At 45.4% G+C, this 15,953-nt stretch overlaps 2 protein-coding genes across 4 annotated transcripts; both read left to right on the forward strand.

The window, feature by feature from the left end:
* The first annotated feature begins 649 nt into the window (after positions 1-649).
* On the forward strand, positions 650-8,667 carry notum2 (notum pectinacetylesterase 2). The gene is made up of 13 exons (XM_060046580.1): positions 650-933; positions 2,402-2,463; positions 2,609-2,924; positions 3,238-3,290; positions 3,484-3,579; positions 3,693-3,753; positions 3,856-3,959; positions 4,084-4,186; positions 4,397-4,585; positions 4,742-4,842; positions 5,331-5,475; positions 5,896-5,943; positions 7,297-8,667. The coding sequence occupies exons 1-13, from the start codon at positions 719-721 to the stop codon at positions 7,613-7,615; spliced, it is 1,812 nt and encodes a 603-aa protein (XP_059902563.1). The 5' UTR covers positions 650-718; the 3' UTR covers positions 7,616-8,667.
* A 1,091-nt stretch (positions 8,668-9,758) lies between these two features.
* Positions 9,759-15,572, forward strand: rps15a (ribosomal protein S15a). Of its 3 annotated transcripts, none has more exons than XM_060046623.1 (5): positions 9,759-9,823; positions 10,591-10,728; positions 11,158-11,237; positions 11,720-11,805; positions 15,402-15,572. In XM_060046623.1, the coding sequence occupies exons 2-5, from the start codon at positions 10,596-10,598 to the stop codon at positions 15,439-15,441; spliced, it is 339 nt and encodes a 112-aa protein (XP_059902606.1). In that variant the 5' UTR covers positions 9,759-9,823; positions 10,591-10,595; the 3' UTR covers positions 15,442-15,572. The 3 variants fall into 3 exon arrangements, with proteins under 3 accessions (XP_059902606.1, XP_059902604.1, XP_059902605.1); XM_060046621.1 differs by having other exon boundaries at positions 15,442-15,572; XM_060046622.1 differs by having other exon boundaries at positions 15,282-15,499.
* Positions 15,573-15,953: the final 381 nt, after the last annotated feature.

Genomic DNA, 15,953 nt, shown 5'->3' on the forward strand with positions numbered 1-15,953 from the left:
CCGAAACACATATCAGTGCGTTCAATCCAATGTGAAGAACAATAAAATGCCATCGTTCCGTTCTGGACGTTCTGGCAAAACGGAGATAGATTTACTGCAGCTCCTCCACCTTTTTGAAGTATCTGTTTAGCAGATTGTTGCACTGATTTCTGGGAAGACAGATGGTTATGTGTGTGTGCTCAGAGACGACCGGAGGAATGAGCGATCGTTCAGCTCGGTAGATCAAATCCAGCGCGCCCGTGTCATTCGGTTTCATTTGTAATGTGCGTGGGCACATACATTCTCAAACACATATTTTCAAACAGCTACCTTTTCTCTTTTGGATGAAGTTGAAAGTAACCGAAAAATAACTTGAAATGTTTGAGCTTAGTACCGTTTAATTCTGTCTGCCAACGTGATGAGGCCGGCCCCGACTGATCTCGTTTAGCCTCTAGTTGTCACCTTCAAAGAGGAGATTCGAGGGGAAGAGATTTATAATCTGTTTTTATGCAACAGCGTTAAAACTTTTATATCGTATCTGTAGTAGACATAAAAATCGAAATGGGTGTTAAATGTTTACTATAACATAGAAAAGCTGCCAACAGGGAATGGGTTAATCTAGCGATTGTTGGTGCTTGGCACTTGGTTCTATGTTGTTTCTCTTCTTCTGGCAACAGTACTTGTTCGCTAACACAAACACACTGACACAGCCCCAAGATCATTATTGACTGTGATTGACATGTCAGGACTCGAGTGTTTGCATTTCGTTGATGAGACATTTACGGCCCTGCATGGTGATCGTGACCTCCCGCTGAGTAGGGTACACGTCACCTCAGAGCTATCCCAGGGGGACCGGCCCCAAATACCCCAGCCTGTGTCTCCAGCTCGGGCCACACTCGTCCAAACTGCCGCCAGGAGCCTGCGGTCTTCACTGGACTCGAGCTCAACCCAAAGGTAAATCCATCTCTGAGCACAATCTGCCATCAACCTCGAATCATAATGGTTTAATTATTAATATCATTAAATATCATTAAATTACTGTCGTTTAACTAATCTTGTGAGAAGATTATTACTCTTAAGATGTTATATAATATCATTAGATGAAAGAATATTAAGCATATGTTATTTTCAATCTGTTAAAAGCGAATAGTTAATTACAAATGGTAACATGCCGGCATTTCAGCACTTATAATTGGTTATTATTTTTATATATTTACAATATTATTACATAAAACTTTACAATAAGGATACATTAATGAACTTATCTATCATCAGGATGTAATTAATAATAATTAATAATGCATGCATTATTATATAGCATTAGCATTGGGGTTATAGGGGGCTAGGATTATGGTAAACCATAAACATAAAATAATGTAAACATTACCATCATTAGTAAAAATGAACACCATTAGTAACAGATTACGAAACCTTTAGTTAACTGCTTTTCACTGTTAGTTTATGCTTATTACTGCATTAGAAATTGCTAATTAATAGTTAATTAATGTACCATTATTATCAGTGTTACCTATAATGGCTATACTATTTATCTTTGGGGTTGGTATTGGGCTAAATGTTTCCAGTTTGCGGTGGTAAAAGTGTAATCATCTTGGATCTTTGCCCCTTATCACCTCCATGGACAGGAGAGCGGTTTGAGACTGGAACTCATACCCCTCGTTGAGGTCAATCAATCAGCTCGTCTGTCCCGACCTCACCGCGAGAGGGGGGGGGTATGTTGTTGACCGAGGGCCCCCCCCCCCCCCCCCCCCCCCCCCGACACGCTCCGACACGGGAATGAAACGCGCCCTCCCAGGCGCGTTTCATTCCCGTGTCGGAGCGTGACGGGGGGACGGGGTGATCTTAAGACCTTCAGGGTCACATGCGCTGAGTCCGACCGTGCAGGTGTTTAAATCAGAGCGCCGGCCATCAGGGTGGAGGAGAGCCGGGGTGGGGAGGGGGGGGGTTTGGAGCGAGCAGAACAGAGAGGGTGGGGGGGGGGGGGGGGATGAGGTCATGGTCAGACGAGGGATGATGATGATGATGATGATGATGATGATAGCTTGGCACAGGGTGTTTGTTTTCTTTGTGAGGACTTGAAATATGTCGAGGTGAAGCGTGTGTTTCCCTTTCTCCTCGCTGCGGGCCGGAGGGCACCGCCCCCCCCCCCCCCCCCCCACCCAGCCCCCCCCCCCACCTGGGGGCGTCATGGACCACGGTGCGGGGAGAGAGCGCTGGCAGCAGCTCAGAGAGATACCAGCGGGATGGGCTCCATGTGGGGACACTATAAAGCTCACTGGGGATTCGCAGGATGCATCAAAAGCCGCCTCGACCTTTCATCAGCACCAACATCTTCTTCTTCCTCCCCCCGCCCGGTCATTGTGCTCTGATCCTCATCATCGTCATCATCTCGTCTTCTCCTCAGCGGTCTCCGGTCTCCGCTTCACCAGAGGTTCACCAGCAAAGAGCTCCAAACATCTCAAAGAGGTACGATCTACGCTTGGTATGGGATTTGAGCATTCATAGAGGTCTCAGTCCGTGTTGTACCATCAGAGGCTGGTTCTTCTGGTGGGGGGGACTGTGATGCTTGAGGTTATTCTCCAGCGTCACAGACTTCTGCCCACCCTGGCAGGTCTGGACATGAGGCTTCTGGGACTGCTGGCTGTGGTCCTCCTGCTGGAGGTCTCCTGCTGTCAGAGCAACCGGCCGACCAGACCCGGGGGCAAGCCGGCCAAGAAGACCGCGGCCCAGGGAGCCAGCGTCCCCCGGCCCCCCCCGGCTGAGGGGGACCCCCCCGTAGCGCCTGGAGGAGGAGGGGCCGAGGGGCCAGTGGAGGCTGCCACCGAGGCCCAGCCGGGAGGTCCCGTGGTGGGGCAGCAGGCTGAGGCTATGAGGCTGCAGTACCTCAGGAACCCCCAGGTCACGTGCAACGACGGCAGCGCCGCCGGGTACGCTGCTCTGGACCGCACATCCATAGCACATCCATATCACATCCATAGCACATCCATAGCACATCCATATCACATCCATATCACATCCATATCACATCCATATCACATCCGGGCGACTTCTGTGCTCCACAACAGTGTTGGGCACAAACACACTTTTGTATTTAATATAAAGACAACAGCTTGTGAAAACATGTTATTTGTGTTGGCAATTGTTTTTCAGAATGGAATACATTCTAGATCGATACGCACAGTGTATTTTCTCCATCGCTCAGCTTATTAACTGCCTTTTATTGTTCTTGATTCCCTTCAGCTTTTACTTGAAGGAATTCCGAGGGAGCCGTAAATGGCTGCTATTTCTGGAAGGTGTGTATGAAAAGATACACACACACACACACACACACACACACACACACACACACACACACACACACACACACACACACACACACCCCACACGCACGTTCTTCACAGGCCTTAACAATATGCCCACCGGGGTTGAATCCATCCCGTCTCTCTGTGTGGGAAGCGATGGCTAATCTTAGGGTCTTATTTTTAGGCGGTTGGTGCTGCTATAACAAAGAGACCTGTGATTCCCGCTACCAGAATATCCCGCGTCTCATGAGCTCATCGGCGTGGCCCCAGAGCAGGAGAGGTCGGTCACTCGGTCACGGTTCAGAATGCATCTCCTCGTTCAGGTTCCGGCCATATCATGGCGTCATTCTCCCAAAAGGGTTTACGTCGTGTGGACTCCGTCTGTGTTTACAGGAAGCGGCATCTTGTCCACCAGAGCTGAGGAAAACCCCCACTGGTACAACGCCAATATTGTGTGAGTAATGTCATTCGCTGTCATTGTGGCGTCCAAAGCATGAGGTTAAGATTGATCTCATTGAACCCTTTTGTGTCCATGTCGATGCCTGGCTCTGTGCAGGTTCATCCCCTACTGCTCCAGCGATGTGTGGAGCGGTATCGGACCCATCCCGACCACACCCCGGGCGCGCCAGGGACCAGAGCGGGAGAAGGAGAGGAACACAAGTCTGAAACACCTCTAGTTGTATTCCGATACTACGATCAGAATAGAAGTATAGAACTTCTTGTTGTTTAATTCCACGTCGACTGCTGTTGTTTAAGTCCTCGTCTTTTTGTGTTGTCTCGACAGCTGAATACACCTTCATGGGCTCCCTGATCATCCGTGAGGTCATCAAAGACCTGATCCCCAAGGGCATCAAACAGGGCAAGGTCATCATGCTGGCCGGCACCAGGTCAGCCACTTGTGTTTCATAAACGACGTGTCTGACGAGACACTCACAAAGAAAACGGGACGGCCTCAGGTTGCCCTAAAAGGACCTACTGCCGCTACTCCATAGTCTAGCGGCTCTAGCCTATCCGTTTGCTGATCACGCCGTGCACTGAGTCGGGTGTGACGCCGTGGTGGCATCCACCCCTCAGTGAGTTCCTCTGCTCCCCCACAGCGCCGGAGGGACGGGCGTGCTGCTGAACATCGACCGGGTGGCCGGTCAGCTGGAGGCGATGGGGGCCGAGGCCCACGTGAGGGGCCTGGTCGACTCCGGCTGGTTCCTGGAGAGCCAACAGCAGCTGGCGCAGACCTGTCCCGAGACCATCTCCTGCTCGCCTGAAGACGCCATCAAGAAGGGGCTCAGGTGAGGTCCTCCTTCGACAAAGTTTGAAATGTGACGTGTTGACATTGTTCCATGAAAGCATCAGCGTTTCTACAACCGGCTCCTCACTTCCCCCCCCCTCCCCTCTGATGCGTGTGCGGTCAGCTCTTAGATAATCTGTTTGGCCGTTTTTCCCAGGATGTGGAACGGAGTGGTGCCTGATCGCTGCCGGCAGTCCTACAAGAGAGGGGAGGAGTGGCAGTGCTTCTTCGGCCACAAGCTGTACGCCACCTTGACCTGTGAGTTCAGAGTTCACCTACACTCTGCATAGCTTACCCCCCCCCCCCCCCTCCCCCCTTACCCCCTCCCACCCCTCTTCCACATTTATTGTATGTTGTACCTCCTTGCAACTAAAATAAGTACTTTGTTGTACACGGGGAATGGGTTAACCTAGCGATAGTTAGTGCTTGGCATATCCTTACTGTACCGACAGAGATATATTGTTGTTTCTCTTTCTTCTGACAAATTGACTTATTGTGCTTATTGTCTCTTATTGTGTCGCTTGGGACAAAACCATCTGCTTAATGCCCTAAACATAAATGAGAGTCTCTCACTGGGTCCGATCCTCTCTGGTCGAACCATACCAACACCTCTGACCTCAGAGAACAACAACGATGTCCGCCTTTTGTGGAAAGTCGTCACGGGGCGACACACACACACACACACACACACACACACGGTGGTGTTCATGTGTTGGAGGCCCCTGACCCCCTGTGCTCCCCTACAGCCCCCCTGTTCGTGGTGCAGTGGCTGTTTGACGAGGAGCAGCTCAGGGTGGAGAACATCGTCCTGGGGGGCAGCCTCTCAGAGGTCCAGTGGACCTACCTGCAGAACCTCGGGCGAGAGCTGAAGAACTCCCTGAGGGACGTCACGTATGTTGTCCTGGCGACCCTGCTCAGAACAGTCCTTTGATCCGCAGTGGTGTAGAGTGACATGTTGTGGTTCAGTGATAACAAGCGAGGAGACTAGTCTCTCCATGGTGAAAGCACTGCATTTATGCAGCGCTTTTCTAACCAGCGGCCACGCAAAGCGCTTTACAATGCTGTACATTCACCCATTCACGCACACATTCACACACCGACAGAGGAGAACGATGCAGGGCGACAGCCAGCTGGTCAGGAGCAGTCAGGGTGAGGCGTCTCGCTCAGGGACACCTAGACACTCCGGGGATCGAACTAGCAACCCTTCCGGTTACCAGCAGACCCGCTCTACCTCCTGAGCCACGCGCCATCAAATAAGTCCATCCTTCTCCATAGATGATGAGTGTTCTTCTGCACTCTCTCTCTCTCCAGGGCTGTGTTCGCTCCCTCCTGCCTCTCCCACACTTTGATCACCAAAAGGTAAGACACGTTGTTATTTGACCCCCAAAGCGCCCCCTGCCAGTTCCCCCCCCCCCCCCCCCTCCCCCCACAACCTCACAGTGGGCTGAGCTCATGCTGTTCACTCCCATCCTTCATCATGACACACCATGCGTGCAACCCAACGCCACTTCACACTTTCGGTATCTCCCTAAGTAACTCTCGCCCCCACCTTTCTCCCTCTCTCTCTCTATTGCTCTCTCTGCTCCTACTCTCCCTTACACACACATACACACACACACACACACACACACACACTGGTCACAAACCTAATGGGTCAATGATGGGTCAAGGGGTGGAGTCCATTTATAATTAAATGGAAAGGTTAAGTTTTGCGTTTATGGGAGATGATGCACCCCTCATATTGGGGGGAAAGGCCTCCCTGGACGTTTCCCAGTTTTCTAATCTGAGCTGAGTCGGGTCGCTGCTCCAGGGGATGTCAGAGGATCGAGACTCACTGAGCAGGGGATGGAGACGACCCGGTTGGTGTTCAAACTGCCCCCTAAACATTTCGTTGTTTAAATTCTAAAACGTTTCCTTCTGAAGTGGTGGTACCATTCCAGGGGAGACAACAGGGTTAATGGAGCACTAATTCAAGAAACCTGTGTGCTGCACTGCTGAAGTAATTAGATAGTAACAGCTGACACACTGCAAATAAAATTAAAGAAAAAACAAAGGCTCAAATACGTTGACACTTTGACATCGACTTACTATTCATTCCAGGGTTTGTTTTTCCAATATCAGTAACATTGTGCTACCATTATTGTAATTGTTCACTGGCTGTTGTGTCTGGCTTCGTGATCTGCTCCAGTGTGTTCTTTTCCTACATTACCCAGAATTATTTTCACTACTCCCTCTCAACATCAGGAGACCACATACACTAAATCTAAAATGTATAAATAATAATAAATCAAACCAATATTATAACCATATGCATAACAGCCGTGAGGTGTGGAGGCCTTTAAACGATCGTGCTCAAAGTGTGCAATTTGTTGTTGCTCTTGTTGAGGTCTTATTGGTGTTGGTTCAGGTAAAATCTCTTGAGAATACAGTTTTGTGACGAGGGATGAGCTACCAGGGCAAACCGCAGACCTTGTAAGGATATTGAGGGGTTTAATTCATTTACATTGACATTTTACATTTAGGGCATTTAGCAGACGCTTTTATCCAAAGCGACCTACAATAAGTGCTATTTTTGTAAGTCTCGTTACTATTAGTAGTATAAGTGAATTCAATGTTGGGTTGATTTGCAATCAGGGGATGTTTTCAACGACCGCCGAGCAGACTCCACCTAACGTTCCGGTGTTGTGTTCTCCCGTCGCACCTCCGTTCCAGCAACTGGATTAACTTCCAGGTGAAAGGCACGTCTCTTCCCCGCGCGCTGCAGTGCTGGGACCGGAGCTTCCAGGACGCCAACCGCAACCGCACCCCCCCCAGGGGCTGCCCCTTCCACCTGGTGGACACCTGCCTGCGGCCCCAGTGTAACCCCACCTGCCCCGCCCTGGTGCACCGGGCCACCCAGCAGGAGATGACTCTGGTGCAGATGCTGGTCGCCATGGGCCTGGACATCCAGAGGCTGGGCTTCGAGCCGCGCCGGGACCAGGCCGCCTCTCCGGCCGGCGCCAGCGCCAGCGCCAGCGCCAGCGGTGGCTAAAGCTAAAGCTAACAGTTGGGGCTACAGGAGGGGGAACGAAAGCTGCAGAGATGATCCCCGCACGTACGGCTGGACGGGGGCGTTAGTGGGAATTATATCGTAACCATAGTGATAATACGGGATCCCAGTTCTGTTTGTTGTGCTCTCCCCTCTGTGTTACCGACATCGTGACTGATGGTGGGTTTGGTAAAAGGTCCGACCTGTTTGGTGACCGATGACCTCTACTGGCTCGGCAGGACATTGCTTTGGTTCTGAAGGCAGAGGGGCAGTCTTGCCTGTTCCTTGCTGGAATAGAGTTCACGCAGGTTTAGCTTTGAAGCACGACCGCAGCCTGATCGAGTCTTTCGGCCGTAGCTAGTTTAGTAAAACACCATGAAAACGACTTAGTTGTCATGACAAAAAACTGTTGTCATGACAAAAAACATAAGTGTGGAATCGATTGATCAACTTAAAACTCAAATCGAACTATCCCCTGATTTAAAAGAATGCACACTTTGACATGTCTCAAAGTAATATGTAATTTCATTTCACGTGGATGAATATGTTTGAAATTGTAATTGCCAATGCTACTATCGCCTACAGAAAGGTTTGTGCAGGGATGGTCAGATTTGACCATTATGCACCTCAGTATTCGGTTTCGGTGTGCCCACTGGGCTTGGGTTAAATAGTTAGTTATTCGTGCTTAGCAGTGTTTATATTTGCTTTGAAGTAATGGATCTATAAGCAATCATTTTATAGCCTAATGAGGTAGACATTGAACATCTATGATAGTGATTTCTTTATTTTAACCAAGTTAATGCTGTGAAGTTTTTGAGAATGTTCAGCCATCTTTGTTTCTTTTTTAGAATTTAGAGTTTGAAGTTAGGATTTCAATTCAAACATCATCTACCAAATTGTAAGCATTGTTTAACAAGTTGAAACGGGAAATGTATTTTTCAATCATCCTCACATTGTGAAATCTATAGGCTTGGTTTAAATTGTCTTATTTGACTTATATTGCAAAAAGCGCATTGCAGGCCAAACTGATGTCTAATAAAAAATGTATAAAGATACTTTGTGGATGACCAAGTTGATTTTGTGATCATCAGCCTTAGCCTTATCTTTTACCAAGAAACACTTTAACATAGCCTGTTTCATTTCAATGTTTTCAAGAAAACAGAAAAACTAAGAAATGCATGCTGAACTGAAATGTAGTTTATTACTTTATTATATTAACACCTAAACATACCTTTCTTTTTTTCATAAGTACACACATGACTCTAGGCTCATAATAATCATAAGGCTATCAACATAGAACACATATAGGCCGACACACGGAGTATAGACAGCAAAGATTCACAATTTTGTGATATAATCTATTACAGGACCTCGATTTACACCAAAAAAATCCTGTTTTATAAATGTTGGAAAACATTTACCTTTATAATGTACATTGTGGATTTAAATTAATTAATGTAAGCTATTCAGTAATCCTAGTAATAAAGTAATCATTCACGAATGCAATTCCTTTTTTAAATCCTTTTTTTAAATTGATGTGTTCAAAAGAGTAAATTATCTTTAAAGCCTAGCACAAATATATCTTCTCATTCTAAGATGGGTGACTGTCCATCATGTTTAACAGGCTGACTGATGAGACCTTCTCCATCCTTTGGTGACTCCTCAGACCTCTCTATCCTCCCTTAACTTTTTAGTTTCTTGTTTTGGTTTGGGAGGCTGTATCCATTATGCATGAAGTCACATGACCTTCCCACTATATTTGAAGTCACGTGACCTTCCCACTATGTGTGAAGTCACGTGTCCTTCTGACCCTGTGTGACGTTACATTTTTGCCTATGGGAGAACAAACGTACATTTGCAATCAAAAACATGTTTATGTTTGATCTCCACTGTCTTATAGTGTAAATAAATAATAAATAATAATGGTATTATATATTTTAAGTATCGCTATCACAAAACCGATGCTGTGCTCCGTGCAAACCATTTTTGTACGAAAAAAAAGAAAAGTATATATATTTAATAATTTTTTGTATTAACGATCAAATATATTTTTGTTAAAAGCGTATGATTCTTGCGATCCGCGGGTATTATTATATTATTATTAAGTGTATAAAACGGTTTGTATTGTATTGTATTATGGACGCAGGATTTTACCCATAAGTCATTGCGGGAGTTTTTTCTACTTCCTCTTTCCGCCATATTGCAGAACCGGTAAGTCCTCCGTAACGTTTGTCTTCTACAATCTATCCAATATCTAAAGCATCGGAGCACAAACTAAGTATTTTTTTCGCACATCATGTCGTATAGCTGTTTTGTGATGAATTACGATGATTATCGTGGAGGAAAAAATGCATGTTGACTGTATTTGGTGTCCACTCGCCCGAGTCCCTTCCCCCTGCCATCTTCTAACGTGTGGTCCGTTTTTAATCATGAAACTGTTCATAAAATAAAGGCGGCAGGACCAACGATGCATTCAGCATAAAAATTAAAATTTCCCCCGTTGCTTTGGCTTTCATCTGCACTTGAATCCTCCGAAGTTGAGCGACATGTCTATATTGTAGCTAGTGAGGGAACCAGGGAGCTAACAGGCTAGCAGAGCATCGCTCCTGGGCTGAGAGCAGACTTCAACAAGCACCTCCTGGTTGTCGTCCTAGTGCTTCTGTTCTAGGCCAAGCCCTCAAAGTTTTATATAATTTTTCATGCTGGGCAGTGCGTATCTCGTTAGCTCCCCAACCTGTGATGGTGACAGTAGGCTAGCCAGTGGAGGTCCAGGTGTGGGAGAACTCACTGGGCGACCATCTAAGCGATCTTCGTTGTAAAACCCGCTTGGGTTCGAGGGGAACACACTGCGACTATCCAAGTGATGGTCTATGTTGCACAACCCATTGTTTTAGGAGATGACACTAGTTCAGGAGAACCCACTGGTTTAGCAGAACCTACTGTCCGACCCTCTAATGAGCTTCCCTCTCCTTCAACAGGCATCATGGTGCGCATGAACGTTCTCGCGGATGCGCTCAAAAGCATCAACAATGCCGAGAAGCGTGGGAAACGCCAGGTCCTCATCAGGCCGTGCTCGAAGGTCATTGTGCGTTTCTTGACAGTCATGATGAAGCACGGTAAGAATCCACCACACATGCACCATAAGACCTCATAGTCCTGGTATCAAACGTCTGCTTGTACATCCTTCTGTATGCATGTCGTTATGTCTTATGCAATGCATGTCTTACCCTAGCTATCTTTCTTGAATATGGGGAATGGGATAACCTATTGATGGTTAGTGCTTGGCACTTGGTTCTATGAACATCCTTACTGTACCGACAGCGCTATATTGTTTCTTTCTTCAGACAAATATACAAAAGCACTTATTTTGAGAGCCTCTACCCCAATTTCGTTGCACTTTGTGTAATGACAATAAAGAGATTCTGATTCTGATATATATAATGTAAGTCGTTTTGGATGGAAACGTCTGCTAAATGGCCTGAATGTATTGTACACCCTCTTTCATGTATGCATGTCGTTCACACCAACTGTCCTCCCTGCTGCAGGTTACATTGGTGAGTTTGAGATCATCGATGATCACAGAGCCGGGAAAATCGTCGTCAATCTCACTGGACGTCTGAATAAGGTGAGCTGACAGGATGGGGAAGAGTGTTTTTTGGGGGTGCAGATATTATAACGGATACGGCGTAGTTTCTTATTGTTGGCACTACTTTATATACTAGGTCTGAACATCACCGGCATGCTTTTAGTAGTCACTCGAACAGTTTGTTTAGAAAAATGTTGCATGAATCCGAGGAAGGGGTCGGTGACGGGCATATTTTCTTACTTTTCGGGTAAATAAAAGTCTTCTTTTTGGGTGGACACCAGTTTGCCTCCCTGAATAACCAACCAGACATTAGTTGAGTGTTCAACCAACTCCCCCTGCACTCCATGCTATATGAACTGTAAGCCTGGACTCAGGATTGTAAAGCTGTGTTTTGTTTTCATAAGCCGAGCGCTGGGTTGAGATGGACGTTGATTGCCGCCTCTATTGTGTGGATTGATGCACTCGTGTAAAGGCTCCTGAATGTGTTCACTGTTTCATCAAATCCTTTGTTTGTTTCTCAGTGTGGTGTGATCAGCCCCAGATTCGACCTCCAGCTGAAGGACTTGGAGAAGTGGCAGAACAACCTTCTCCCCTCCAGGCAGTTTGGGTAAGGATCTCATGATCTCCGTCAATCACTAACGTACAGCTCTGAAGCAAAGCCAGGGTCTTCATCATCGCTATAGCATACATCTCTGAAACAAAGCCAGGGTCTTCATCGCTATAGCATACATCTCTGAAACAAAGCCAGGGTCTTCATCACTAGCATACATCTCTGAAACAAAGCCAGGGTCTTCATCATCACTATAGCATACATCTCTGAAACAAAGCCAGGGTCTTCATCATCACTATAGCATACATCTCTGAAACAAAGCCAGGGTCTTCATCATCACTATAGCATACATCTCTGAAACAAAGCCAGGGTCTTCATCACTAGCATACATCTCTGAAACAAAGCCAGGGTCTTCATCATCACTATAGCATACATCTCTGAAACAAAGCCAGGGTCTTCATCATCACTATAGCATACATCTCTGAAACAAAGCCAGGGTCTTCATCATCACTATAGCATACATCTCTGAAACAAAGCCAGGGTCTTCATCATCACTATAGCATACATCTCTGAAACAAAGCCAGGGTCTTCATCATCACTATAGCATACATCTCTGAAACAAAGCCAGGGTCTTCATCACTAGCATACATCTCTGAAACAAAGCCAGGGTCTTCATCATCACTATAGCATACATCTCTGAAACAAAGCCAGGGTCTTCATCATCACTATAGCATACATCTCTGAAACAAAGCCAGGGTCTTCATCATCACTATAGCATACATCTCTGAAACAAAGCCAGGGTCTTCATCATCACTATAGCATACATCTCTGAAACAAAGCCAGGGTCTTCATCATCACTATAGCATACATCTCTGAAACAAAGCCAGGGTCTTCATCATCACTATAGCATACATCTCTGAAACAAAGCCAGGGTCTTCATCATCACTATAGCATACATCTCTGAAACAAAGCCAGGGTCTTCATCATCACTATAGCATACATCTCTGAAACAAAGCCAGGGTCTTCATCATCACTATAGCATACATCTCTGAAACAAAGCCTTCTCATGATCAGGACTAACATCCAGAATGTTTTCTTGGATTAGTCAACAATATTGCTACTCAGCCAATGGCTTATTCTGATCTAGTTAATTACACTGACTGGTTTCAGGTATTTCTGGTCATTTGTCAGTTTGTTGGCCTACGCATCACCTTGATGCATGTTGCCTCGAGGGTTAATCCTGTATACGCCTGGTTTCAGACAGCTATATGCTTACTGATTTCTACCTGAGACTTTGGCGTCCCATTCACGCCTACTTTCAGCACATTCAGGGCCGAAGCCAACAATTCAATTTACAGGGCGATGTTTTAACTGACGCCCAAAAGCCAACAATGCTTTCCTGTACTTCATCATTTTATTTTGGAGAAATTTGTCAAATTTCTCTAAATAAACGGTTGATAATATTTCTTACTATACTTTAAATGATTGATCACTGGGCCAAACGTCACCATGCAGGTGAACTGAACGACGGCTCTGTTCAGTAAAATGACCAATCACAGAGCAGTGACCACGTAGGCTGGGTTAACCCTATGGGAGCTGTGGGGATAAAGGGTTACTGAGGGCGGTATGAACTGCTCTGGGTGGACAGAATAAAGACTATTCTGTTGCTGAGTGTTAATTGTATAAAGGGATCTAATCAGCGCATTGAGTGTTAGGTTTGTAACTCATTCCTAGTAATGAACCGGTTAAAGAGATAAAATGTTATGTTTTAATAATGGTTAATACGTTAGTTTACTGTATGTAAATAGTTTGGTAGATGTTTTTCCCCAGTTGGTTTAATGGTCTTGTTTCCGGTTCATCTAATCCGTAGTTAAAGCAGGCACTGTACACATAATCAGTGTATTTAATTTATTACTCCAGAATGATTGGGGTTATGGCAGGATGTTAAAACAGCCTTGTTCTGGGCGTGACTAGAAATGCCCGTCATTTAAAAGAATAATCAGTTGCTGGCAAATTTTCCATCGTATTTTTACAGTGCCAGCATCTGGGGATTGTTAGCTCTCCCTATAGGCTCATTCACCCACAAGTTCACCACAGCCATCATTCTGTTGTGGCAGTGGGGCATCTCGGTTCCATTACCTCAGCCATGTGAGGGGGACCAAGTTAAGGATTAACCCTCATAAAATAAAAGCTCATGGCGTAATATTTTTATTATGTCTGCTCATTGCACTGCTCTACGTTTCCCCTGAGTTTTGTGGTTCTTCCTTCACCTTGAGCGGGTTTGAGGTGAAGCCCTTGGGGATACGATTCAAGTAGTTTTCGAGGTATGATGAACGACCGGTTCATCAGAACATTCTGTGCAGTTAAGCAACGTGAATGTAAAGCTAAAAACCTCTGTGCACTTTGCAATGGAAATCGTTTAAACTTCACTCAAAGCTGTAAGCTAAAGTTTCCATCTTACCATTTAGTGTTTCTGTATGGATTCTAGGGCTGGGTATTGCCAGGTACCTCACAATTAAATTAAATTCTTTAAGTCTTCATTCGATTTAGATTTGATATTGATCCAATTGCTTCGATATCGATTCAATAATACTGACAAAAATACCTGAATATTATTTAGAATGAACCATTTCAAAATGAATTGACCATTTAATTGTCTTTTAACTAGCAAAAAGGGAATACACATTGTATAGTATTGTTCCTGATCATATAAGTAATAATCATAACATGGACAAATGTAAAAGGGCGTGTACATTTAGGCATACTCGCTTCTAGTTTACAATGACTGAGTATGCTTCTTTTTTTATGTTTTATTTTTTTTAATGGAAATCTATTTCAAAAAAGTTCTGAATTGAAATTGAATCGAGAACAAATAAATTGCAGTGCATTGATGAATCGATATTTTTCCTAGCCCTAATGGATTCTATGAACAGGATGAGGGGCTTTATAGTCAGCTACTCTTCTGGCAGACTAATCGCTTTGCTAAGGCTTCTGTGGGCGTGACAAATGAGTCGCTGAACCAGTGATCTAGTGTTATATAACAGGCTGCCGCATCATCACCGGGTCTTAGTCTTGGGTCTGGAACGCCCCTAGACCTGGTACTGATCCTTGTCTAGTCCTAGTCTAGATCGGTCCTAGACCTGGCTCTATCCAGTTGGGTATCTGATGTATTTGCACCAGCTCGTGTCCAAATACTGTAGTGGAGAGAGGGCCTTGGCCTTTCAGGAGGCCTACTGCCTACCAGAGCCCACAGGCACCGTGCAAAATGTGGAACACGGATCAGCCGGTGATGGGCTGAACTGCAATGTCTGGATGTAGGACTAAAAGCCATGTACGACAGTTTCTGTTCTTATTCCTCTTAATTATCTTGTCTGCAGTGAAGATGGTGGTTAAAGATATTTGTTGCCTAGTTGATCATCAAGTCTGGGTGTATTGGAGGATTTGGCGTTGTTGCTAAACCGTTTCAGCCTTGGAATGCGTTTGTCTGTAGATAAAATCGTGCTGATTAACCTTTGTAATGGTTTTGTCTGTAGATACATCGTGCTGACCACCCTTTACGTTGTGTTTCTGTAGATACATCGTGCTGACCACCCTTTACGTTGTGCTTCTGTAGATACATCGTGCTGACCACCCTTTACGTTGTGTTTCTGTAGATACATCGTGCTGACCACCTTTTACGTTGTGTTTCTGTAGATACATCGTGCTGACCACCTCAGCTGGCATCATGGACCACGAAGAGGCCAGACGGAAACACACAGGAGGAAAAATCCTTGGATTCTTTTTCTAAATGTAAAGAACTGTGCTAATAAAATGGAAAACGTTGACTATGCTCTTCGACTTATATTTATTTTTATATTATTCATGCATGTACATTTACACAAGAACCTCGAAGCTGTCGGTCTCAATTCATGGTGCGCTGAAAAATATCTGGAATACTGATGGTATAGGTCATAAATTATGATGGTTGATGTGTATCAAGTCTAATTAACTGAATCAATGCCATCTTCTGTGATTATGGAGATTGATTATGGCAGGGAAGAGCTTTTATTTTGGACCGTCTGCTTATTGAATCACAATTGTACAAAACCTACGTAAAAACAACCGATTAGGATTAAATGGAATCTTGCTAATTAAGGCAGTGTGCCTTTTTCAGTTCAATACAAGGCCACCATCTGGTGGATCTACTTGAGATATTATATCAAATC

This window comes from Gadus macrocephalus, chromosome 3 (genome assembly GCF_031168955.1).
Source record: "Gadus macrocephalus chromosome 3, ASM3116895v1".
Classification (NCBI taxonomy): domain Eukaryota; kingdom Metazoa; phylum Chordata; class Actinopteri; order Gadiformes; family Gadidae; genus Gadus; species Gadus macrocephalus.